The sequence below is a fragment of the Corvus cornix genome, chromosome 26, assembly GCF_000738735.6.
Source record: "Corvus cornix cornix isolate S_Up_H32 chromosome 26, ASM73873v5, whole genome shotgun sequence".
Classification (NCBI taxonomy): Eukaryota; Metazoa; Chordata; class Aves; order Passeriformes; family Corvidae; genus Corvus; species Corvus cornix.
This window is the reverse complement of record NC_046354.1, coordinates 2,352,218-2,370,919: the sequence shown is the minus strand read 5'-3', so window position 1 is coordinate 2,370,919 and position 18,702 is coordinate 2,352,218. Positions and strand designations below refer to the sequence as shown.

General features: G+C 46.0%; 1 protein-coding gene across 2 annotated transcripts; it reads left to right on the top strand.

The window, feature by feature from the left end:
* The first annotated feature begins 1,905 nt into the window (after positions 1 to 1,905).
* Positions 1,906 to 18,602, top strand: ZC3H11A (zinc finger CCCH-type containing 11A). 2 transcript variants are annotated; one of them, XM_039565245.1, is made up of 18 exons: positions 1,906 to 1,952; positions 5,706 to 5,758; positions 6,781 to 6,970; positions 7,183 to 7,302; positions 8,045 to 8,168; positions 8,499 to 8,696; positions 8,909 to 9,025; positions 9,491 to 9,571; positions 9,834 to 9,944; positions 10,270 to 10,332; positions 10,513 to 10,614; positions 10,829 to 10,894; positions 11,497 to 11,991; positions 13,362 to 13,435; positions 14,100 to 14,406; positions 15,087 to 15,238; positions 16,223 to 16,290; positions 17,438 to 18,602. In XM_039565245.1, exons 3-18 carry the CDS (start codon positions 6,917 to 6,919, stop codon positions 17,706 to 17,708), a joined length of 2,403 nt encoding a protein of 800 aa, XP_039421179.1. In that variant the 5' UTR covers positions 1,906 to 1,952; positions 5,706 to 5,758; positions 6,781 to 6,916; the 3' UTR covers positions 17,709 to 18,602. The 2 variants fall into 2 exon arrangements, with proteins under 2 accessions (XP_039421179.1, XP_039421180.1); XM_039565246.1 differs by lacking the exon at positions 1,906 to 1,952 and having other exon boundaries at positions 2,171 to 5,758; positions 9,491 to 9,568.
* Positions 18,603 to 18,702: the final 100 nt, after the last annotated feature.

Below are 18,702 nucleotides of genomic sequence, written 5' to 3'. Positions count from 1 at the left end.
TATGTGGTATGCATGACATTAAAAAACAAAACAATGGTGGTTTCAAAGCAATATGTACCCTGGTGTGTTTGCCATATCCTAGAGTCCAGCTTCAAGTGCACCTGATCTGTATTGCATTTTGATATTAATCTCTATGTACCATGTTTTGCATGTAATTTATATGGATCTTGGGAGAAAAAAAAAGAAAAAAGAATCTGAATGAATTGTCCGTTGGCTTCTTCTGAGAAAACAGGCTCCGAGCAGAGAGAATACTCCAAAGTGGAAGCAGCAGAGTGGTTGAGGGGTGGGAAAAGGGGGTGCAGCATAAAAACAAAAACGAAGAGGGAGAAGGGGAACGGTTTGGAATCAATAAAGCTTTGGCTGTCAAGCAGAACCAATGCGCGAGTGCATCCAGAGAATAAAATGTGCCCACGTGTAACTGTGCCGTCCTCCGTGTGTCCGGCAGCTCGGGGAATCTGGCCCAAATCCTCCCCGAGGAACGGGGTGGAAAGAGGGATGGGGATCCCAACCAACCCAAGCTCCCCTTGGCGCGGGGTTTCTGTCATTCGGTCGCTTCTTCTTCCACCACCAAGTCCCCAAATTGCTGCCAAATGCCACCAAAATGGTGCTGCTGGGCCGTGAGGAGCTGCCCTGGATCAGGGATCCTCCTTTTCCCATTCCCAGTGCTGTACGTGGAGCTTCTGAGGTGATTCTTGGTGGAGTTGGGATCTCCAGCTCCTTGGGATCGGCTTCGAGCCACGTCCTGCTTCCATACCTGAGAGTCTTTGGCCTCCAAAGAGGCAATTTGTCCAGAAAAGAAGGAAAATGGGAAATAAAAGCACCCAGCCCCTTAAATCCTCTCATTCCCACTTAAATCCTCTCATTCCCACTTAAATCCTCCCATTCCCACTTAAATCCTCCCATTCCCAAGCATTGATTGCACCGGAGCTGTTTTTTACGGAGAAGCAGCGTCTTCTCTGTGTCTTTAACACCTCCAGGGCCACGATGAGAAAATCCCACTGGGTTGAAGAGAATTCAATCCAAAACATCTCCAAGCTGATCCTTGGAGCTGATTCCAAGGGACAGGAATGGGGTGTAAAAGCTTTGCTGTGCAGCATCACCCTCTTCTCTTCCCTGCTTTCCCAGGGAGGCATCCGCACCCACACTCTTAAATAAACACAATAAACACAACAGCCACAATTCCTCTATTTTTTTTCTTTTTCTTTTTTTTTTTTTTTGTGAACGTAATCCGGGCTGGATGCCAAAAAAAAAAAAAAGCCAAAAAAACCGGGTTGAAAACTCAAAATATCTTCCAGTTGGGAATTCACATCCCCTCAGGAGCGTGAGGGAGGGGATGGCACCTCAGGGGCTGCGGGCAGGGGGGCTCTGGCAGGGAGTGGGGACCATTCTTGGGACATCAGGGGGAATTTCCTCATGGAAAGGGTGGCCAGGCATTGGAAGGAGCTGCTCAGGGAGGTTTGGAGTCCCCCCATCCCTGGAGGTGACAAGGAAGGACTGGACGCGGCACCCAGTGCTCTGGGCTGTGGGTGACACGGTGGGGATGGCGAACAGGTTGATGATCCTGCAGCCACCCTCCAACCGAAATTCTGCGGGCCCAGGGCAGGGTGGAAGGACACGATCCTGTTCGCTTCACGGGGAAATGCTTTTCCCGCTTTTTGAAGCTTTTTGAGGGTTTTTTTTCCAAGGGCGGGGAAGCAAAAAACACAGAAAAACCAGCCCGCCCGCACCACCCCCTCTCCGTTTCCGGGGCCCGCCCGCCTTCTCCCTTCCCATCGGGCGGAAGCCGCCGGCGGTGAAGCCACTTCCGGCCGCCATCTTGGCCGCGGGCCCGCTGAGGCTGCGCGCGCGCCGGGCGCCATCTTTGAGCGGGGCACCGGGGACACGGCGGCGGCGGCGGCCCCGGCGGATCGCGGGGACAGCGCGGCGGCGACACGGCGGCCCCCGGGGGCTCGGTAAAACTCCCTGATCGACCGTAAATAGAGCGCTTCGGAGCCCCGCGGCGGTTGTTGGAGATGAGGGTGGGGGGGCTCCTGGCTCGGCCCCGGCTCCCCCCGCAAGGGCCCGCAGGCCGCGCGTCCCCCGCCGCGCTCTCCCCCCAGCGGGAGCGGGGCGGTGAGGGGACCCCCGGGGTGAGGTGGGGGGAGGTGGAATTAGGGGGATTAGGTGGGAATAAAGCCGGGCTGAGGTGGGTTTCCTGCCCGCGGGGCTTTGGGGAGGGGGGAGCTGCGTGCCCGGGGTAGGCCCGAGGCCTTTCCACGGGGCTCGGCCGCCCCCTCAGATTTGCGATCCCAGCGCAGGTGCTTTATCAATCTCCTTGTTTTCAGGTAAAACCTCGTTCCTTCCTGTTGTAGCAACGCGTCTGAGGGGCATTTCTAATGTAGTCACCTAATTGCTCCTCATTCCCCAAAAGAACTTCATGAGCTGAGTAACTCTGGATGCACCGGGTCTGAATTCCTCCCGTAGGTTGTTAAAACAACGCAATTGGGTGACGTTGTTGGGGGTTTCTTGTTTTTTAAAGGTTGGAGCTGAGAGGTTTCTGCTTTCTGCCGTCGATTTTTGTTGTGGGAACGCCAAAAGGAGGTTTTTTTTGTTGTTGTTGCGGTGTGTGGGGCCTCCAGGTTATTCCCAGAATTGCACTCAGGGTCACACTTCCGAAATAAAACCCGGCTTTATTTGGCTGTAAAAAAAAATAAAAGGAGATCTCTTGGGGAATAAAGGAGTTTGGGGTTGAGTTTGGGCACACCTGAAGCAGAGTAGGTGGGCTGGAGGTGTTGCTGGATGTGTCCAGGTGTTCCAGGAGTTCTCCAGGGAAAACTTCCTGGTGGTGTCACTTCCCGGCTCCAATGACACCTTTCCAAGGGGCTGCTTCCAGGGGAAATCGAGTCCCTTTGGGATTTAATAAAACATTCCAGTGAAAAGGAGGAATTATCCCAGGAAATCTCTGCCAGGCCCTGGGGTTGAGCTCAGAAATAGGAAAAAAAAATTGAGTTTATTTTCTTGAATTATTTTCTTCAATTATTCCTGTCTTATCCAGGAGTGGATGTAGCAGCTTCCTTTAGTTTGGGATTGATTCCTGAGGAGGAAAAGCTGGTGGACAGTGAAAAAATGGCTGGAAAGGGAGTTAAAATGTCTAATTCCTGGTGCTCTTCCTTCTTGATAAACGGGGGTGAATCATCAAATGTTGTTGTCAGGAATTAAAGGCACAAATGGAGCAGCAGGAAGAGGCTTTTCCAGGGGAATCAGGGGACTTTAAACCCGAGAATTCCCCGCAGGGAGGTTCAAGAAAGCTTCTCTCGGGTGTTTTTATGTATTTTCCCTTCAAAAATATAAAGTTGGTGTTGGTTTTTTGGCCTGGTTTTTCCTGACCCTCAGCTACTGCATTTTTTATTTATTTGACTTTATTTTTTTTTTTACAAAAAATTGGTTTGAAAATATTCTCCTACAAAATTTGAAATGAGTTCTGGACAGGAAAGGGTTTAAAATTCTCGTTAATTTTAATTAATTCGAGACCTGCTGGGTGCACCAGAGTTACTCATTTTTATTTGGATTTTCATTTTTTTTTTGATTGCCACCTTGACACCAGTTTAAAATGCAAGGAAAAAAGAAAAAAAAAAAGGGTTTTAATGAACCTTTTTTATAATTAAATTACCTTGATGGAGTTTAGAACTCTGAGGGGTTTTCATTGGGAGGTTTTTTTGTGTGGTTTTTTGGTTGGGGTTTTTTTTTCTGTTGTTCTTTATTTTAAAGCTTTGCTTTATTCCCACTCTTTAAACAAGATTCAGAGTCTGAACAGGAATGTGGGAAAAATGTGGAAGGCAAAATGCTGATGTAGTTTATAAAGGAATTAAATCTGAAGGGATTTTCTTTCCCCCCAGGGTGGTGGATGTAGGAATGTTGCATTTTAGGTGTGTCTGACTGCCTGAGGAAAGGAAATGCCACCTTCCAGACTGGGAATTCCTCCTGATTTGGGTTTGAATTCCTGCTCTCAGCCAGGAATGGCCCCTAATTCCCACGGATTTAAGTGCTGGCTTGAGCAAACTGAAGAATTCAGGCTTGAAATTTAATTTTAACTCCCGACAGCGTTGGGAAAACACCTGGAAAAACGTTGAACTTCCACAAGAAGGAGCTCCAGGAATTTTTAGGAGTAGATTGCCAGGAATCTCCATGACCCCAAGTCTGGTTTTGAAGGTCCAAAGTGAATTAACCCCGTGGAGATGGAAGAAGGGGAGGAAACCCTGCACTTAATTCCTGTTTTATTCCCTTTGTCAAGCAGTCAAAAAAAAACCCCCACAACCCAGTCACTAATACAAGAACCCAACTTTTCCTCTCTTTATTTTAGATTTGGGAAAATTCCCTGCCAAAAAAAAAAAAAAATCCTGGGAAAATTCACTAGTGTTTGTGTGAGTAAAAGGTTCCAAGCATTTATTCTTAACCTGTAAAGAACAATTTCACTGAGTTTTGTCCCCCCCCCAAAGAGTCAGAAATCCTTTGCACAGAAATGTGAGAGGAGTAAATTTACTTTTATTTGGATTTTAGCTGGTCTGGTTGCAGGTGTGGAAAAGAAACCCAAAAATGTGATTTTTTTTGAAAAATAAGAATATCCAAAAGAAATGTGTGATTTCACATTCAAAAAACGCCCAATAAACCCATTTTTTGGTGGCACCAAAAACCCAAGCAGCTGCTGAATCAGATCCAAACCATTGGATAATGATGGATAAATGGATTAGGGAACAGCACACGATGCCAAAATTGTAAGATTTGATGGAAAACCAACGAATTCCCAATCCAAATTCCCAATCCGTGCAGCCATGCCGCTCCCAAAGCAACTCCCTGCTTTCCCAGAGCTTGCTGCATCCCTGAGCTGCTCCCTGCTTTTCCTTGGATGCACTTCCTGATGAGGGCAGAGCCGTTCCCGGGGGATGGATGGGTGTGGATGGATGTGTTTGTCCCTCGTGCTGTCCGTGTGTCCCCACATTGCCTCTCACAATCATCACCTTGACCTCACCTCGTCCAAAATTACGGAAATAATCTCGTTTTTCTGCCCAGTTTTCTCCCAAATGAGAGACTTTGCCTGCAGTTTGATGTGGGAAATGGGCTAAAATTGCTGATTTTTTGCTGGTTTTCTCCCTGACTTTGCTATCCCTCCCTCTTTTGGGGTGTGTATAAACACATTTGTGGGTTTATACACACGATTATTTGGGGGGGGGGGGTTTGCTGTACAGGTCATAAAGACGGGGGAAGGTTTTTGTGTTTTCTTAATAGGTGAAGAAATCTTGGAAGACCCGAAATTGCAACTTACTGAATTAAATAATTTAAAAAAAAAAAATTAAAAAAAAAAAAAAAATTAGAAATTCCCCAGCTGTGGAAGATGGAGCCTCATTTTTGCAGCCACTTTGAATCCCGAGTTCATCTTTAAAAAAGGCGCTGGGGCTTTTTAAAAATTTTTTTTGTTGGTTCTTTTTTTATGGTTCTTTTTGGTTTTTATTTTTTTGGTTTTTTTTGGAAGAGCTAAAATATCCCTGGCTGTCTCCAGTGTGACAGTATTCCAATGGACTTGATTCCTCCATTAGTTTGTCAGATTGTTTTAAGAGCACCTCAGAGTTTGGAATTGTGGAATTGTTGGCTGAGAGGTTCCCTTGGAATTGTGAGGAGGAAAATTCTGTCTGCCCCTTTGTTATTCATTCACGGACTCCTTCGGCCTACAGGAGAAGGGAACTGCATGGCTGGGAAGATCAAAGCCTGTGCTGAACGTGGCCAGGTGGGTGAGCCCCAAAAATCCTCTGGGATTGGGAAAAAATCCGGGATGTAGCGCTTGGATTCCATGGAAATGATCAGTGAGCTGTTAAAATCGATTAATGGTGGTATTTCCAATTAATGTTGTTGAGATGTCATCAAAATGTGAAGGCTCGGTGTTGAGCTGTGATGTTATGATGTGATTATTATTAATACCTAACGATTAAAGTTTAATTTCAGATGGGAAATCATCGATTATATTAATCATAGAACATGGAATAATACATGATCATAATAAAATGTTGTCACGTCGTTGAGAACTCAGAATTACAATCAGGTGTTTTTTTTTAGCCTTGGGTCACACCCTAAAATTAAAGTTGAATTTCAAATGGGAAATAATAGGTGGTAGTATAATATCATCATGTCATTGATAACTCAGAATGACACCCCATTTTTGAAGAAATTGGGTCACTTTTGGGTCACACCTTAAAGTTTAATTTCAAATGGGAGATAATACATTAATAATATAGTAGGAAATAATATGTGATAATAATAGAATGTTACCATATTATTGAGAACTCCAAATTACACCCAATTTTTGAAGAAATTGGGTTGCTTTTGGGTCACACCCTAAAATTAAAGTTTCATTTCAAGTAGGAAATAATAGATGATATTAATAATGCAAAATGTGAAATAATAGATGATAATAATCAAATATTACTGTATCATTGGTAACTCAGAATGACACCCAATTTTTGAAGAAGTGGCTCTATTTTGGGTCACACCCTAAGTTTTTTCTACCTCAAGACACACAACTGTTATTAAGGTCACGGCATCGAATTTGTGCAGACAAAATTCCTGCAGTTTTGGACAAATCTGACCAAAAATCTCTCTGCATTTCCCATTTTAAAAACAGAATTGCAGACAAATTCGGCTTCGTTTTTGTGCCCAGCTGATTTCCAGTCATTGCCTCCCTCCAAAGATGAATTTGATAAATAGGAAACAACTCTAAAACCAATCATTTTTATGAATGATCCCTTTCTTTAGGGTTACTTTTAAAAAGAAGCTTTCACTGCTAAACCAGGAGAAGCCTTTGAGTGCCAGGAAGCGAAGCCAATTCTTGCCCAGGCTGGAGGAAGACCCTGAGAGCAAAACCCTGAGCTTTTCCAAGGATTTCTGCAGCATGTCCAACCACGGAGACGACTGCTACTTCTTCTTCTATTCCACGTGCAACAAGGTGAGTCTGGATCGAATTCCCTTCGCAATTCTTTCATTCCCTTCTCCTCCTTCTCAGGCCAGGAGCGCCAAGAATGCGATGAAACAAATTCCTCTTAATTAATTCATTCATTAATTCATTAGTCCGCTCCCAGCTCTTAAAAAGGGGGATTTTTTTAAAGCTGTGTGCTTTTCCCATCCCTGGTTTTGTTGCTGATTTCCCGTGGATTTCAGGGAGACAGCTGTGCCTTCCGCCACTGTGAGGCCGCCCTGGGAAGCGAGACCGTCTGCACCCTGTGGCAGGAGGGGCGTTGCTTCAGGAATGTCTGCAGGTTCAGGCACATGGAAATCGATGTGAGTGTTCCCTAAAAAAATAACCTCTCCTCATCCCAAAACCTCGACAGCACTTCCCAGGGATTTTGGGAGGGGTGAGGAGGGGATAAATGTGCTTTTCCATCAGAGATTTAGAGGGATTTGGGTTGCTAGGAGGGAGGTGGAGGAGGGGAAAAAAAAAAAAATCCATTTTTAAGGTGTTTCCCGGCAGGAAATGTTGGTGTGAAGTGCTGTTATTCCCAAAATTTTTGCCAGAGCGACCACGTGGATCCCACTGCTTAAATGGGGTGGGAAACAGGTTATTCCTGAGAGCTGGAAAATGGCCCTGTCAGGGCTCTTCTGCCTTGAATTTCTCCACAAAACTTTATCATGACCTTTTGGAATTGTACAGAAAAAAGATGGGAGCTCTGAAAAGAAGCTCTGAAAGATAAATTCAGGTTGATTTCACCAGCAGTTGAAATCTGAACATGGAAATATTTCCCTGTGAATAATCCCATTCTTTTGGATTTTGCATTAATTTAATCCTGAATTTCTGTGTGACAGTCTCCTGTCTTCTCCACCTGAACAACAACAAAGCAAATCCAGATAATACCCAGTTTTTCCAGCCTAGAAAACCTCCTTTCTAAGCCCTAAAATACTTCCAGTGAGAAGCTGCCCTCTGCAATGACATTTCACCCCTTCCCTGTGGCCTGTTGGGAACCTGAGTCTGTTTGTAGATCCAAGGCAGAATTCCCTGAGCTTGGATTTGGGATTTTTCCCTCAGAAAAAGAGGAGTGAGATCGCTTGTTACTGGGAGAACCAGCCAGGAGGCTGCCAGAAGCACAACTGTGCTTTCCACCACACCAAGGGACGTTACGTGGACGGGCTCTTCCTACCCCCGAGCAAAAGTGAGTTTTTCACCTCTTTTCTCCTTGAAATCTTCATGAATTAATGGTGGATATTCCTTAAAATGATGTGGAGGCTCAAGGAACTGGTGGTTTCTGGCTGAAGGAGAGGTTTGCAGTCACGGGAATGGAGTGAAATTAGGAGTTTGGAATTTTTATGCCGCTCTGTGCTTTGTGATTTTTGCTTTTTAAAGTTCCTTTCCTCCTCTCTCCTTTGATCCCTTTCTGGCTGGGGAATAAGGAACCGGATCTGGGTGTGTTTTCTTATCAAATCTACAACGTTTGGGGTCAAAGTTTGGAATTTCTGAGTCAGGTTTGATTTTGCTGTTCCAGCCACTCTTCCAAGTCCCCCCGAGGCTGCAGAGGACGAGGTGAAAATGGTGCAGATGCAGCAGAACAAACTCTCTGTGCAGTCCAACCCTTCCCCACAGCTCAGGGGGGTGATGAAAGTGGAAAACTCCGAGAATGTCCCGAGTCCCACCCATCCCCCAGTCGTCATCAACGCTGCAGATGATGATGAAGATGATGATGGTGAGAAATCTTGAATTATTTAGAACGTTCCTGCTTTAAATCAAAACAGAAATCGCAAAATGTGTGGATTTTGCCGTGGTTTAAGCCACAGAGAAGAGCTCCTGAATGTTTTTATGGATTGAAATATTGGGTGAACCATCTGAAAATGAAAAATCTTGGCTAAATCCCTGCTCCAGAAGTGAACTAATTTGGAGTTTCATTTTCCCTTCCAGACCAGCTTTCTGAAGAAGGAGAAGAAACCAAAACCCCAGTCCAGCCACCAACCACAGAAACCCACAATGGGCTGAGGGTGATTTCCACCAGGAAATCCAATTCCAGTGCAAAGCAAGGTATTCCAAGAGCTGCAGGAGGAGGGATTGGGAGGAAGATTGGACAATGAAAAGCAAAATATTCCTAAAATACAACAGAACTCAGGAATGCTGAATGGAATCCGGGAGTTCATTCCCACCTGATTGTGTTCCCCAAGCAGGGAAAATCCTTCTGGCTTGGTTTTGTGGGACAAAATAGAGTTTAAGTGGAGTTCAAAGAGTTTAAGTGGAGTTTAGATGTCTGCAGATGTCCCTTCAGGCACTGTGGAAATCCATATCCAAGTGATAAAGGAATCTTTAATCCCTCTCCATGAATTAGTGCTTAAAAGTGTGGATTTTCCCCTGGAGGGTGAAAAAAAGGTGTGAGTTTTCCAAAATCCCAACTGTTCTGGGGGTTTTTAAACTGCTGGGGAGTGTTGACAGGGTTTATCCCAAATACTTTGGGAAGAATTGACCTCAAGTTCCTGAATTACTCTCTGCTTCCAGATGACAACTTAAATTTCGGGATAAAAACCCTGGAAGAGATCAAACTGAAGAAACTCAAGGAAAAAGCCAAAAAACAAGGTGGTGAGTTAATATCCTTAATATCCCTCCTTTCTTATCCGTCTGCCTTCTGTTCATCCTTGGCTTTAATCCTGATTTTCCTTGGATAATTTGCAAGAGAAAGAATTTTTTTTGGCACTCTCGGGAGCTCCTGCAGGGACAGCCTTCCATGTTTTTTGAGGGGGGGGCTTACTCTGGCCTGTTTTCCCAGTCCTGCTTGGAATTCCAAGGGCAAATCCAAGGGAAATTGCTAAATATCCTGATTTTTCCATGTTTTTCCATGCAGAAGGTCCTTCAGGAGTGGCTGTGGATCCCCTCCAAGCCCGGAGCATTCCCGTGCCGGAGAAGGAAAACGTCCGGACCGTGCTGAGAACTGTGACCCTCTCCTCAAAGGAAGGTAATCCCAAATCCCAAAATTCCCATTCCACGGCTCCTAACCCAAATTATTGATCATTAGGATAATTCACACATGTGGTGCTGCCTTTTCCTGATTTGAATTTCCAAGGCTGTGGTTGTGTTGCAAAAGTTTGGAATTTGTAGGTGCTGGATTTGTTTGGAATTAAAGCTCAGGAAGTTTTATCACTGAAACCATTTCTCCTCCCAGTCCTTCTTTCAGTTCCTGTGGTTTGGCTGCCAGAAAATGTCATTTTTTGGGATAAGAGCTGGAATTGGGATGGTTTTCCTGATTTTCTGTGCACTGAAGAGATCCTTCTTTATTTTAGGGGAGGACCCTGTGATCCAGCTGAATCTTCCTGACAGACTGGGAAAAAGGAAAACCCTCATGGGTGAGAGCTTTTTGTGAAGTACTGACAGCAGAAACAGCAAATTCTCTTAGCAACCAAACACCACAAATATTTTAAAAATAAAATCGACCTGGGAGGATTCAGATTCCTGGGGGATTGTTCTTAAACCCTCCCACAGAAGAATAATTCTGAAAGAATTTCTCATTTTGTGTCTTTCTGAAGCTGGGAAAACTTTCCTTCCCCTGAGGAGGAACGTTGCTGACAGGCTGGGGAGGAAGGCAGAGCTGCAGGGAAATGCTGACAAGGCCCCAAAGAGAGGCACAGGTACCAAACACTCCTGGATTTCCCACCTGGAATTTCTCTCCAGGTTTTCTGTTGGGATTTTCTGTTCCTCCTTTCTCCTCATGGTTCTTTTTGCACCTTGGTTTGAGGGCTCATGGTCCCTCTGAATCCTGCTGAGGTTCTCTCTTGTCTCATTTCCCACACAAAATTGGGGTTTCTGCCACTTTTTTAACTTTTCCTGGTTGGTTTTTTTTAGTTCAAGTCCTCAAGTCCCTGAAGGAGAGGCTGGGGCTGCCCTCTGAGCAGAGCAGTGCAGAGACAGGTAAAAATTGGATTTGGAATATTCCTTCCTTTTTTTGTTTTCTTCCCAACATGTCCCATGCAACCTTAAATTGTTAATTTTAAAGGATAACTGGCTCTGCTTTTCCAAATCCAAGTGGTTTAAAGGAGGGAGAGAACTTTATTGTTAAGGGAATTGGGATTGTTCATCCTGCAGAGGAGAAGTTTTGGGGTGATCTCATTGTGGCCTGAAGGGAGCCTGCAGGAAAGGTGGGGAGGGAATATTTCCAAGGCATGGAGTGCCAGGACAAGGGGAATGGCTTCACACTGATGGGGAATAGGTTTAGATGGGATATTGGGATGGAATTGTTCCCTGGGAGGGTGGGGAGGAGCTGGGATGGAATTCCCAGAGAAGCTGTGGCTGCCCCTGGATTCCTGGCAGTGTCCACGGCCGGGTTGGAGCGCCCTGGGATAGTGAAAGGTGTCCCTGGATGATCCTTAAGGTCCTTCCCACCCAAGGCTACACTGAGAGCCCTCAATCCCAAATTCCCTCAGTGCTGGGAGAAATTTTGGAGACTTTTCCCAAAATCCTTGGACTCCCTTTAACTGCCGCTTCTTGCCGGCTTTGATTTTTGCTGAATACAGACAAAGCTTCCAAACCCATCGAGGAGATCCGGGTGAAAACCCTGGAGGAAATCCGTCTGGAAAGAGCCAACCAGAGGCGAGGGGAACCCCCAGCCAAAATCCCAGGAGAAGGCAGGAAAACAGAAGATCCCAACCCCGGAGCCAGATCCTCCCCGGCCGTCCGCATCAAATCCCTGGCGGGAGCCCTGGCAGAGAAAAACCACAAGAGGCTGGGAGAAGAGAAGGAAAAACCCGAGGAATTCTCCAGCAAAGCCAAAGCTGAGGCTGATCCTGGGAAACAGAACATTCCTGCCCCAGCTGTGGTGGGAAGGGTGCAGCTGGCAGAGCCGGGAAGAGCCAAAGCGGCCGGAGAAGTGAGGATCAAAACCTTGGAGGAGATCAAGAGGGAGAAAGCCCTGAGGATGCAGCAGAGTGGGGAGAACGTTCCTGCTCCTCCTGCCCCGCCCGAGCCAGCCCTGAGGGGCAGGAAACTGCTCCGGGTCACCAAGGTCATAGGTGAGGAGGGAGCTGCTTCCCCTTGGCAGCAAATCCCAATTTACTCAGGAATCGCTTGGAGCTTTCCTTCCGCGAGCGCTTGAAAAGTTTCAGGCTCCAGAGTTGGAAGGATCATGAATTTTCCATGAATTCTGTGTGTTTCCCACTGGAAAATTGATTCCTTGAGGAGCTTTCAGGCTCCAGATTTAAAAGGATCACGGGATTTTCCACGAATTCCATGAGTTTTGTATGTTTCCCACTGGAAAATTCATTCCTTGAGGGGGTTTCAGGTTCCAGAGTTGGAAGGATCATGAATTTTCCATGAATTTCCGTGTGTTTCCCACTGGAAAATTCATTCCTTGAGGAGCTTTCAGGCTCCAGATTTAAAAGGATCACGGGATTTTCCACGAATTCCATGAATTTTGTGTGTTTCCCACTGGAAAATTGATTCCTTGAGGAGCTTTCAGGCTCCAGAGTGGAAGGATCACGGGATTCTCCATGAATTTCCATGTGTTTTCCACTGGAAAATTCATTCCTTGAGGAGCTTTCAGGCTCCAGATTTAAGAGGATCACGGGATTTTCCATGAATTCCATGAATTCTGTGTGTTTCCCACTGGAAAATTGATTCCTTGAGGAGCTTTCAGGCTCCAGATTTAAAAGGATCACGGGATTTTCCACGAATTCCATGAGTTTTGTATGTTTCCCACTGGAAAATTCATTCCTTGAGGGGGTTTCAGGTTCCAGAGTTGGAAGGATCATGAATTTTCCATGAATTTCTGTGTGTTTCCCACTGGAAAATTGATTCCTTGAGGAGCTTTCAGGCTCCAGATTTAAAAGGATCACGGGATTTTCCATGAATTCCATGAATTTTGTGTGTTTCCCACTGGAAAATTGATTCCTGGAGGAGCTTTCAGGCTCCAGAGTGGAAGGATCACGGGATTCTCCATGAATTTCCATGTGTTTTCCACTGGAAAATTCATTCCTTGAGGAGCTTTCAGGCTCCAGATTTAAGAGGATCACGGGATTTTCCATGAATTCCATGAATTTTGTGTGTTTTCCACTGGAAAATTCACTCCTTAAGAAGTTTCATAGTGTCATTCCCACCTTGCTTTTTTCTGGCCTGGCTTTGTGGGGTCTTCCCTGTGCTGGAATCCATTCCATTCCTCTTTGGAATATTTTTTGGGAAGGGTTTCTCAACGCCTGACCACGAGGGCATTAAAAATCTCATTGTTAAGATGCTTGAATCCATGGAAAAAGAGATGATGGCGCTGAGGCAGAGAGAAAATCCTGCAGGAATTGCTTCCTGTTATTAAAAATAGGGAAATAAAACCCCCCCAAGGTGATTTATTTCTACTCTGGACCAATTTTTTTATGTTTTCCTTCGTTTAAAGCACCTGGAAGAGAAGAAAAAATGATTGTGGAGCTGAACAAACCTTCCCCCAAAGGAGTCTCTGCACCTGCTGAGGTGAGTCTGAACAGGTTTAGAATAAAACCCTCAAATTCTGATCAATTTGGGCATAAAATGACACATTTCCCAAATAATTTTGGCACGTTTTGTTTCCTATTCTTTACTTTTTCCCACTTTTCCTCATTTGGGAATTCATTAAATGCTGTCAGTTTGATCAGTAAAATTCCCAGAAAACACGTCCCCCCCCCTTAGAATTAATTAAGTACTTAATTTGAACTCATTAATCTGATTATACCTGACAATGAATAAGAACCACAGGTGGGGAAAATATTTTTGCTTTCAGTGATTTTTCCCTGGCAAACTTTTAAAATCCCCAACTGAATATTTTAATCCCAAAAATTGGAATTTTGGAGGAAATCAGGCTCTGGGGGGGAGGAGGAGCTTGGATGACTTTACATTCCCTAAAATCACTGGATAGGCTCCAGCCAGAGCCTCCTGCTCCATTAAAACTTGGGGTTTTTTTTGGGAATTGCAGTTTTAAAACTGCATTTTCATGGCAGGGATCTCATTTTATGCCAAAAAAAGACTGAATTTCCACCGTGCCCCGTGGAGCCATTTTGGAGGGATTGCCCCTCAAAATTCCTTAATGAATCCACAGATTTTTATCCCTAGATTTTTATCCTAATAACCCTCCTGGGATCTTTTTTTCCCCCCTTCTCAGAATGCAGGGAATTCTGGAGTTCAGGTGAAGAGCCTGGAGGAAATCATGTGGGAGAAGCGTCAGCTGAAGCAGCGCCAGGAGGAGAAACTCCAGAAAGGAGCTGGGCCAATTCCAGCTGAAAAACCCGAAAAAAACAAGGAGAAAACTCCAGGATCAGGGAGCCCCGAATCTGCTGTGGGATCAGCTCATCAGCTGGGCAGGAGGAAAGTGGTGAAATTCCAGGAGGACGGGGTGGGAAACCCGGAGAAGGATCCTGCGGCGTCTCCAGGGAAAAAGGGAGCTCAGGTGCTGGAGAGGAAAGCTAAAAGTAGGTGTTGGGTGTTCCCTTAGGGAATGTTCTGGGAAAAGGGCTTGGGATTTTTGGTGGGAAAACTCAGGGTGAGGTCATTCCCAGCCTGGAATGCCAGGGAATGTGGGCAGCAGGGGAGGGGAGGGGGAAGATGTGGAATGCTGGAGCTCCTACCGGATAAGGAGGGTTGGGAATATCTGGAGCAAATCCAGAGAAGGAATTTGCTGAAGGGACTGGAGCTCATTCCCTGTGGAGACAGGGTGGGAATGTTGGGAATGTTCAGGCTGGGGAAGAGAAGGATCCAGGGAGACTTCAGAGCTTTTTCCAGGAGATAAAGAAGCTCCAGGAGAGCTGGAGAGGGATTTGGGATGGAGGGACAGGACACAGGGAATGGCTTCCCACTGCCAGAGGGCAGGGCTGGGTGGGATATTGGGATGCAATTCCTCCCTGTGGTGCTGGGGAGAGAATGGGATGGAATTCCCAGAGAATCCATGGCTGCCCCATCCCTGGGAGTGCCCAAGGCCAGGCTGGAGCAGCCTGGGATAGGGAAAAGCATCCCTGGAACACACAGGATGACCCTGGATGATCCTTAAAAGTCCCTCCCACCCCAAACCATCCTGGAATTCTGGGATTCTGAAGCAATCCCGATTTGTTTTTTCACCCCGAGCTGGATCATTCCTCTCTTCCCTTCATTCCAGCCAAATCCAAGGTGTGCCTGAAGCCTCTGGATGGCAAAGCCTCCCCCAAGCAGCCCCTGAAGAGGAAGGGTCCCGAGGGCCACCCCCCGGCCGTGGTGGCAGTGAAACCCCTCAGTGCCACCAGCGGGGACACCAAGGAGCCCTCAGCCAAGGTAAAGCCAAATTCCTGGAAAAAGCCTGGAAAAAACCTGGAAAAAACCTGGAAAACTGGAACCTCCCCAGCTCTCTGGTGCCTTTTAACCCCCCCCCCCCCCCGAAGTGTCAGGGGAGCAGCACATTCCTGCTTTGGAAGCATCTCCTTCATTATTCCCTGCTGGGATTTGTGAAGGATTTCATCCCTTAAAAGGGAAAAAATTCCTTAAAAAAAAAGAAAAAAGGCAGAAAATTCCTCATTTCAGGAATACCCTGGGTTCACTATTTTGGTGAAGCAGCAAAGGAAGAATCTCCTAAAATACTGCATTTTTATGTGGTGACTTTTTGGGGTTTATTTTCAGGGACTTTGGGGTTTCTTCTCGGTGACTTTTTTTCAGGGACTTTGAGGTTTCTTCTCAGGGATTTTTTTAGGATTTCTTCCCAGTGACTTTTTGGGGTTTGCTGACTTTTTGGGAGTTGTTTTCAGGGACTTTGGGGTTTCTTTTCGGTGACTCTGAGGTTTCTTTTCAGTACCTTTGGGGTTTATTTTCAGTCACTTTTTGGGAGCTTTTTTCAGGGACTTTGGGGTTTCTTCTCAGTGGCTTTTTGGGGTTCTTTTCAGTGACTTTGTCAGTTTTTTCCGGTGACTTTTTTGGGGCTTTTTTCAGGGACTTTGAGGTTTCTTTTCAGAGATTTTTTTAGGATTTCTTCCCAGTGACTTTTTGGGGTTTGGTGACTTTTTGGGGGTTGTTTTCAGGGACTTTGGAATTTCTTTTCAGTGACTCTGAGGTTTCTTTTTGGTGCCTTTGGGGTTTATTTTTGGTACCTTTGGGGCTTTTTTCAGTGACTTTGAGGTTTCTTTTCAGGGATTTTTTTAGGATTTCTTCCCAGTGACTTTTTAGGGTTTGGTGACTTTTTGGGGGTTGTTTTCATTGCCTTTAGGGTTTCTTTTATATATTTATAAAAATTATCCTGCTTTTCCTTCTCCTCCTCTTCCTTCCCAGGCCGTGGCTCCGGCTGCTCCAGAGGACAACCCGGCCTCCATCCCTCGGAGAGAAAATTCCCAGAGCAGGTAACAGCAATCCCAGCTTGTCCTTGTCCTTCCTGATCCCTGGGATCGGATGTGGGGTCGTCCACGTGTGGAAAATCAGAATTTTAAGGAAATTGGTGCCAAAATCCAACAAAACAACAACAAAAGAATTGTTGGAATGAATTCCTGGAGCAGCAGAACTTGTTAAGGGATTTTCTGAAAATGCTGTGCTTGGGCACAGCTTTTGAGTGGCTTTTTGGGATTTCTTTCCAGTCTTTCGGGGGTTTTTTTTCAGGGACTTAAGTGGCTTTTTGGGGTTTTTTTTTCACTGACTTCAAGGTTTATTTTCAGAGATTTTTTTAGGATTTCTTCCCAGTGACTTTTTGGGGTTTGTTTTCAGTGCCTTTGGGGTTTCTTTTCAATGACTTTGGGGTTTCTTTCCAGTGACTTTTTTGGGGTTTTTCTCAGTGACTTTTTGGGGTTCTTTCCAGTGACTTTGCAGTTTCTTTTTAGTGACTTTTTGGAGGTTTTTTTCAGTGACTTTGGAGTTTTTCTGGTGACTTTTTGGGGTGTTTTTCAGGGACTGGGGTTTATTTTCAGTGGCTTTTTGGGGGTTGTTTTCAGTGACTTTGGGGTTTCTTCTCAGTGGCTTTTTGGGGTTTCTTTTCAATGACTTTGGGGTTTCTTCTCAGTGGCTTTTTGGGGTTTTTTTTCAGCACCTTTGGGGTTTCTTTTCAGTAACTTAGTTGTTTTTTTCCATTGACTTTTTTGGGGTTTCTTTTCAGAGCCTTTGGGGTTTCTTTTCAGAGCCTTTGGGGTTTCTTTTCAGAGCCTTTGGGGTTTCTTTCCAGTGACTTTTTGGTGTTTTTTTCCAGTGATTTTGGGGTTCCTCTTCAGCACCTTTTTGGAGTTCCAGTGCCTTCTTTGAATCTCTTTTAAATGACTTCCTGGGATTTTTTTTTTTTCCAGTGACTTTTTGGGTTTTCTTCTCACCCCTTCTCCCCTCAACTTCCACCTCTATTTCCTCATACCCAAACCCCCAACTGCTCCAGCTCATCCTAAACTTCCCAAACCCTAATCCCAACCTCCCAAATTCCCTCCATCACCACCCCCCATGGGAACATTCACCTGGTAAACCCCACCTAAGGAACATCCCACGCTGATTTTCCCCTTTCCTTGTTTCTCCCAGCCCCGAGCTGCACGTGGGGAGCCAGGCAGATTCCCTGGCGCAGTCAGAGGTGTCCGGCTCCTCCTCCTCCTCCTCCTCCCTGGAAGTTCCGGTGAAGCTGCGGCGTCTCAGCTCTGCCAGCTCCTCCAAACCCCCCCTGTCCGTGGAGGACGACTTTGAGAAGCTCATCTGGGAGATCTCAGGAGGAAAACTGGAAGCAGAAATCGACCTGGATCCAGGGAAAGATGAGGATGATCTCCTGCTGGAACTCTCGGAGATGATTGACAGCTGAGATGGGCAGGGTTGGGTTGGTTTTTTTTTTAAAAAAAAAAAACCCAAAAAAAAGACACACCACCAAAAAAAAAAAAAAGGAAAATTCCTTCCCCCACATCCTGTAAATGTTGTTGGATCCGTGGAGGAGATGCTTTTCCTGGCTCGAAGCACAGTTGGATTGTTAGGAATAGGCAGAATGTGCACTCAGTTATCCCGAAATTCCGGGCCCAGCTGATCCCGAGGCTGTGCCGGCGGCTCCTCCCACACAGCAGAGGACAAAGCACTTGGAATTCTCTTGGGAGGACACAGATCCCATCTCCAGAGCCATCCCAGGATGGGATCAAAGCTCCCCCTCATCCCCCTGCTGGGATTCCCTGGACAGTGAATCCCCAAAAAAGCCTGGAGTTACTATGTCAACTCTGGAATTGACGGATGGACGCTGCCTTTGGACTTGGAATCGAGGGCAATTCGGGAGAGCCGGGCTGGGAGAGGGAGCAGCTGAGCCAGGATTTTGGACCAAACACTGCCAGGGTGAGCCTGACTTGGAATTTCCAGGGGGAATTTTTCCTCATGGCCACCGGGGATCCTGGGATGGGCAACCAAAATTCCCTTGGCTGCCTGCAGGAATTTGGGAAAGCCAGGATTGCTTCAAGTGCCTCTGGTTCCGAGGATCCCTCCCCTGCTGAAGGACTGCAATGAGCCTCCCCCATCCAGCTGGAATCATTTTGGGAGGGAGGAAAAGCACCTGGAAGGTTCTGCCCCCCCCCTCCCCAGCTGTTTCCCTCTTTTCCAGCCCGCTGGAGATGGGATTTGATGGAATCCCCGTGGGGGTTTTTTTGTGTAAATATTTTATTCTTCCATTTTATATTTGTATGATTGTATTTAAGGGATTAAAGGTAGGCTGCTCACGCTCGTGTCTGTGCAGATCCCTCTGCTTTGCCGTGCTTTGTTTAAGGAATGGGATTCAACAGAGTGTTAATTACCAATTAATGAGGCCCAGCAGGAGCGGTGCA

Bases quoted from the DNA above. Each gene is read 5' to 3' on its own strand.
- ZC3H11A (XM_039565245.1), top strand. From the start codon at position 6,917: ATGTCCAACCACGGAGACGACTGCTACTTCTTCTTCTATTCCACGTGC. The intron at 6,971-7,182 runs GTGAGTCTGGAT...CGTGGATTTCAG, and splicing joins TCTATTCCACGTGCAACAAG to GGAGACAGCTGTGCCTTCCG. The intron at 10,615-10,828 runs GTACCAAACACT...GGTTTTTTTTAG, and splicing joins GGCCCCAAAGAGAGGCACAG to TTCAAGTCCTCAAGTCCCTG.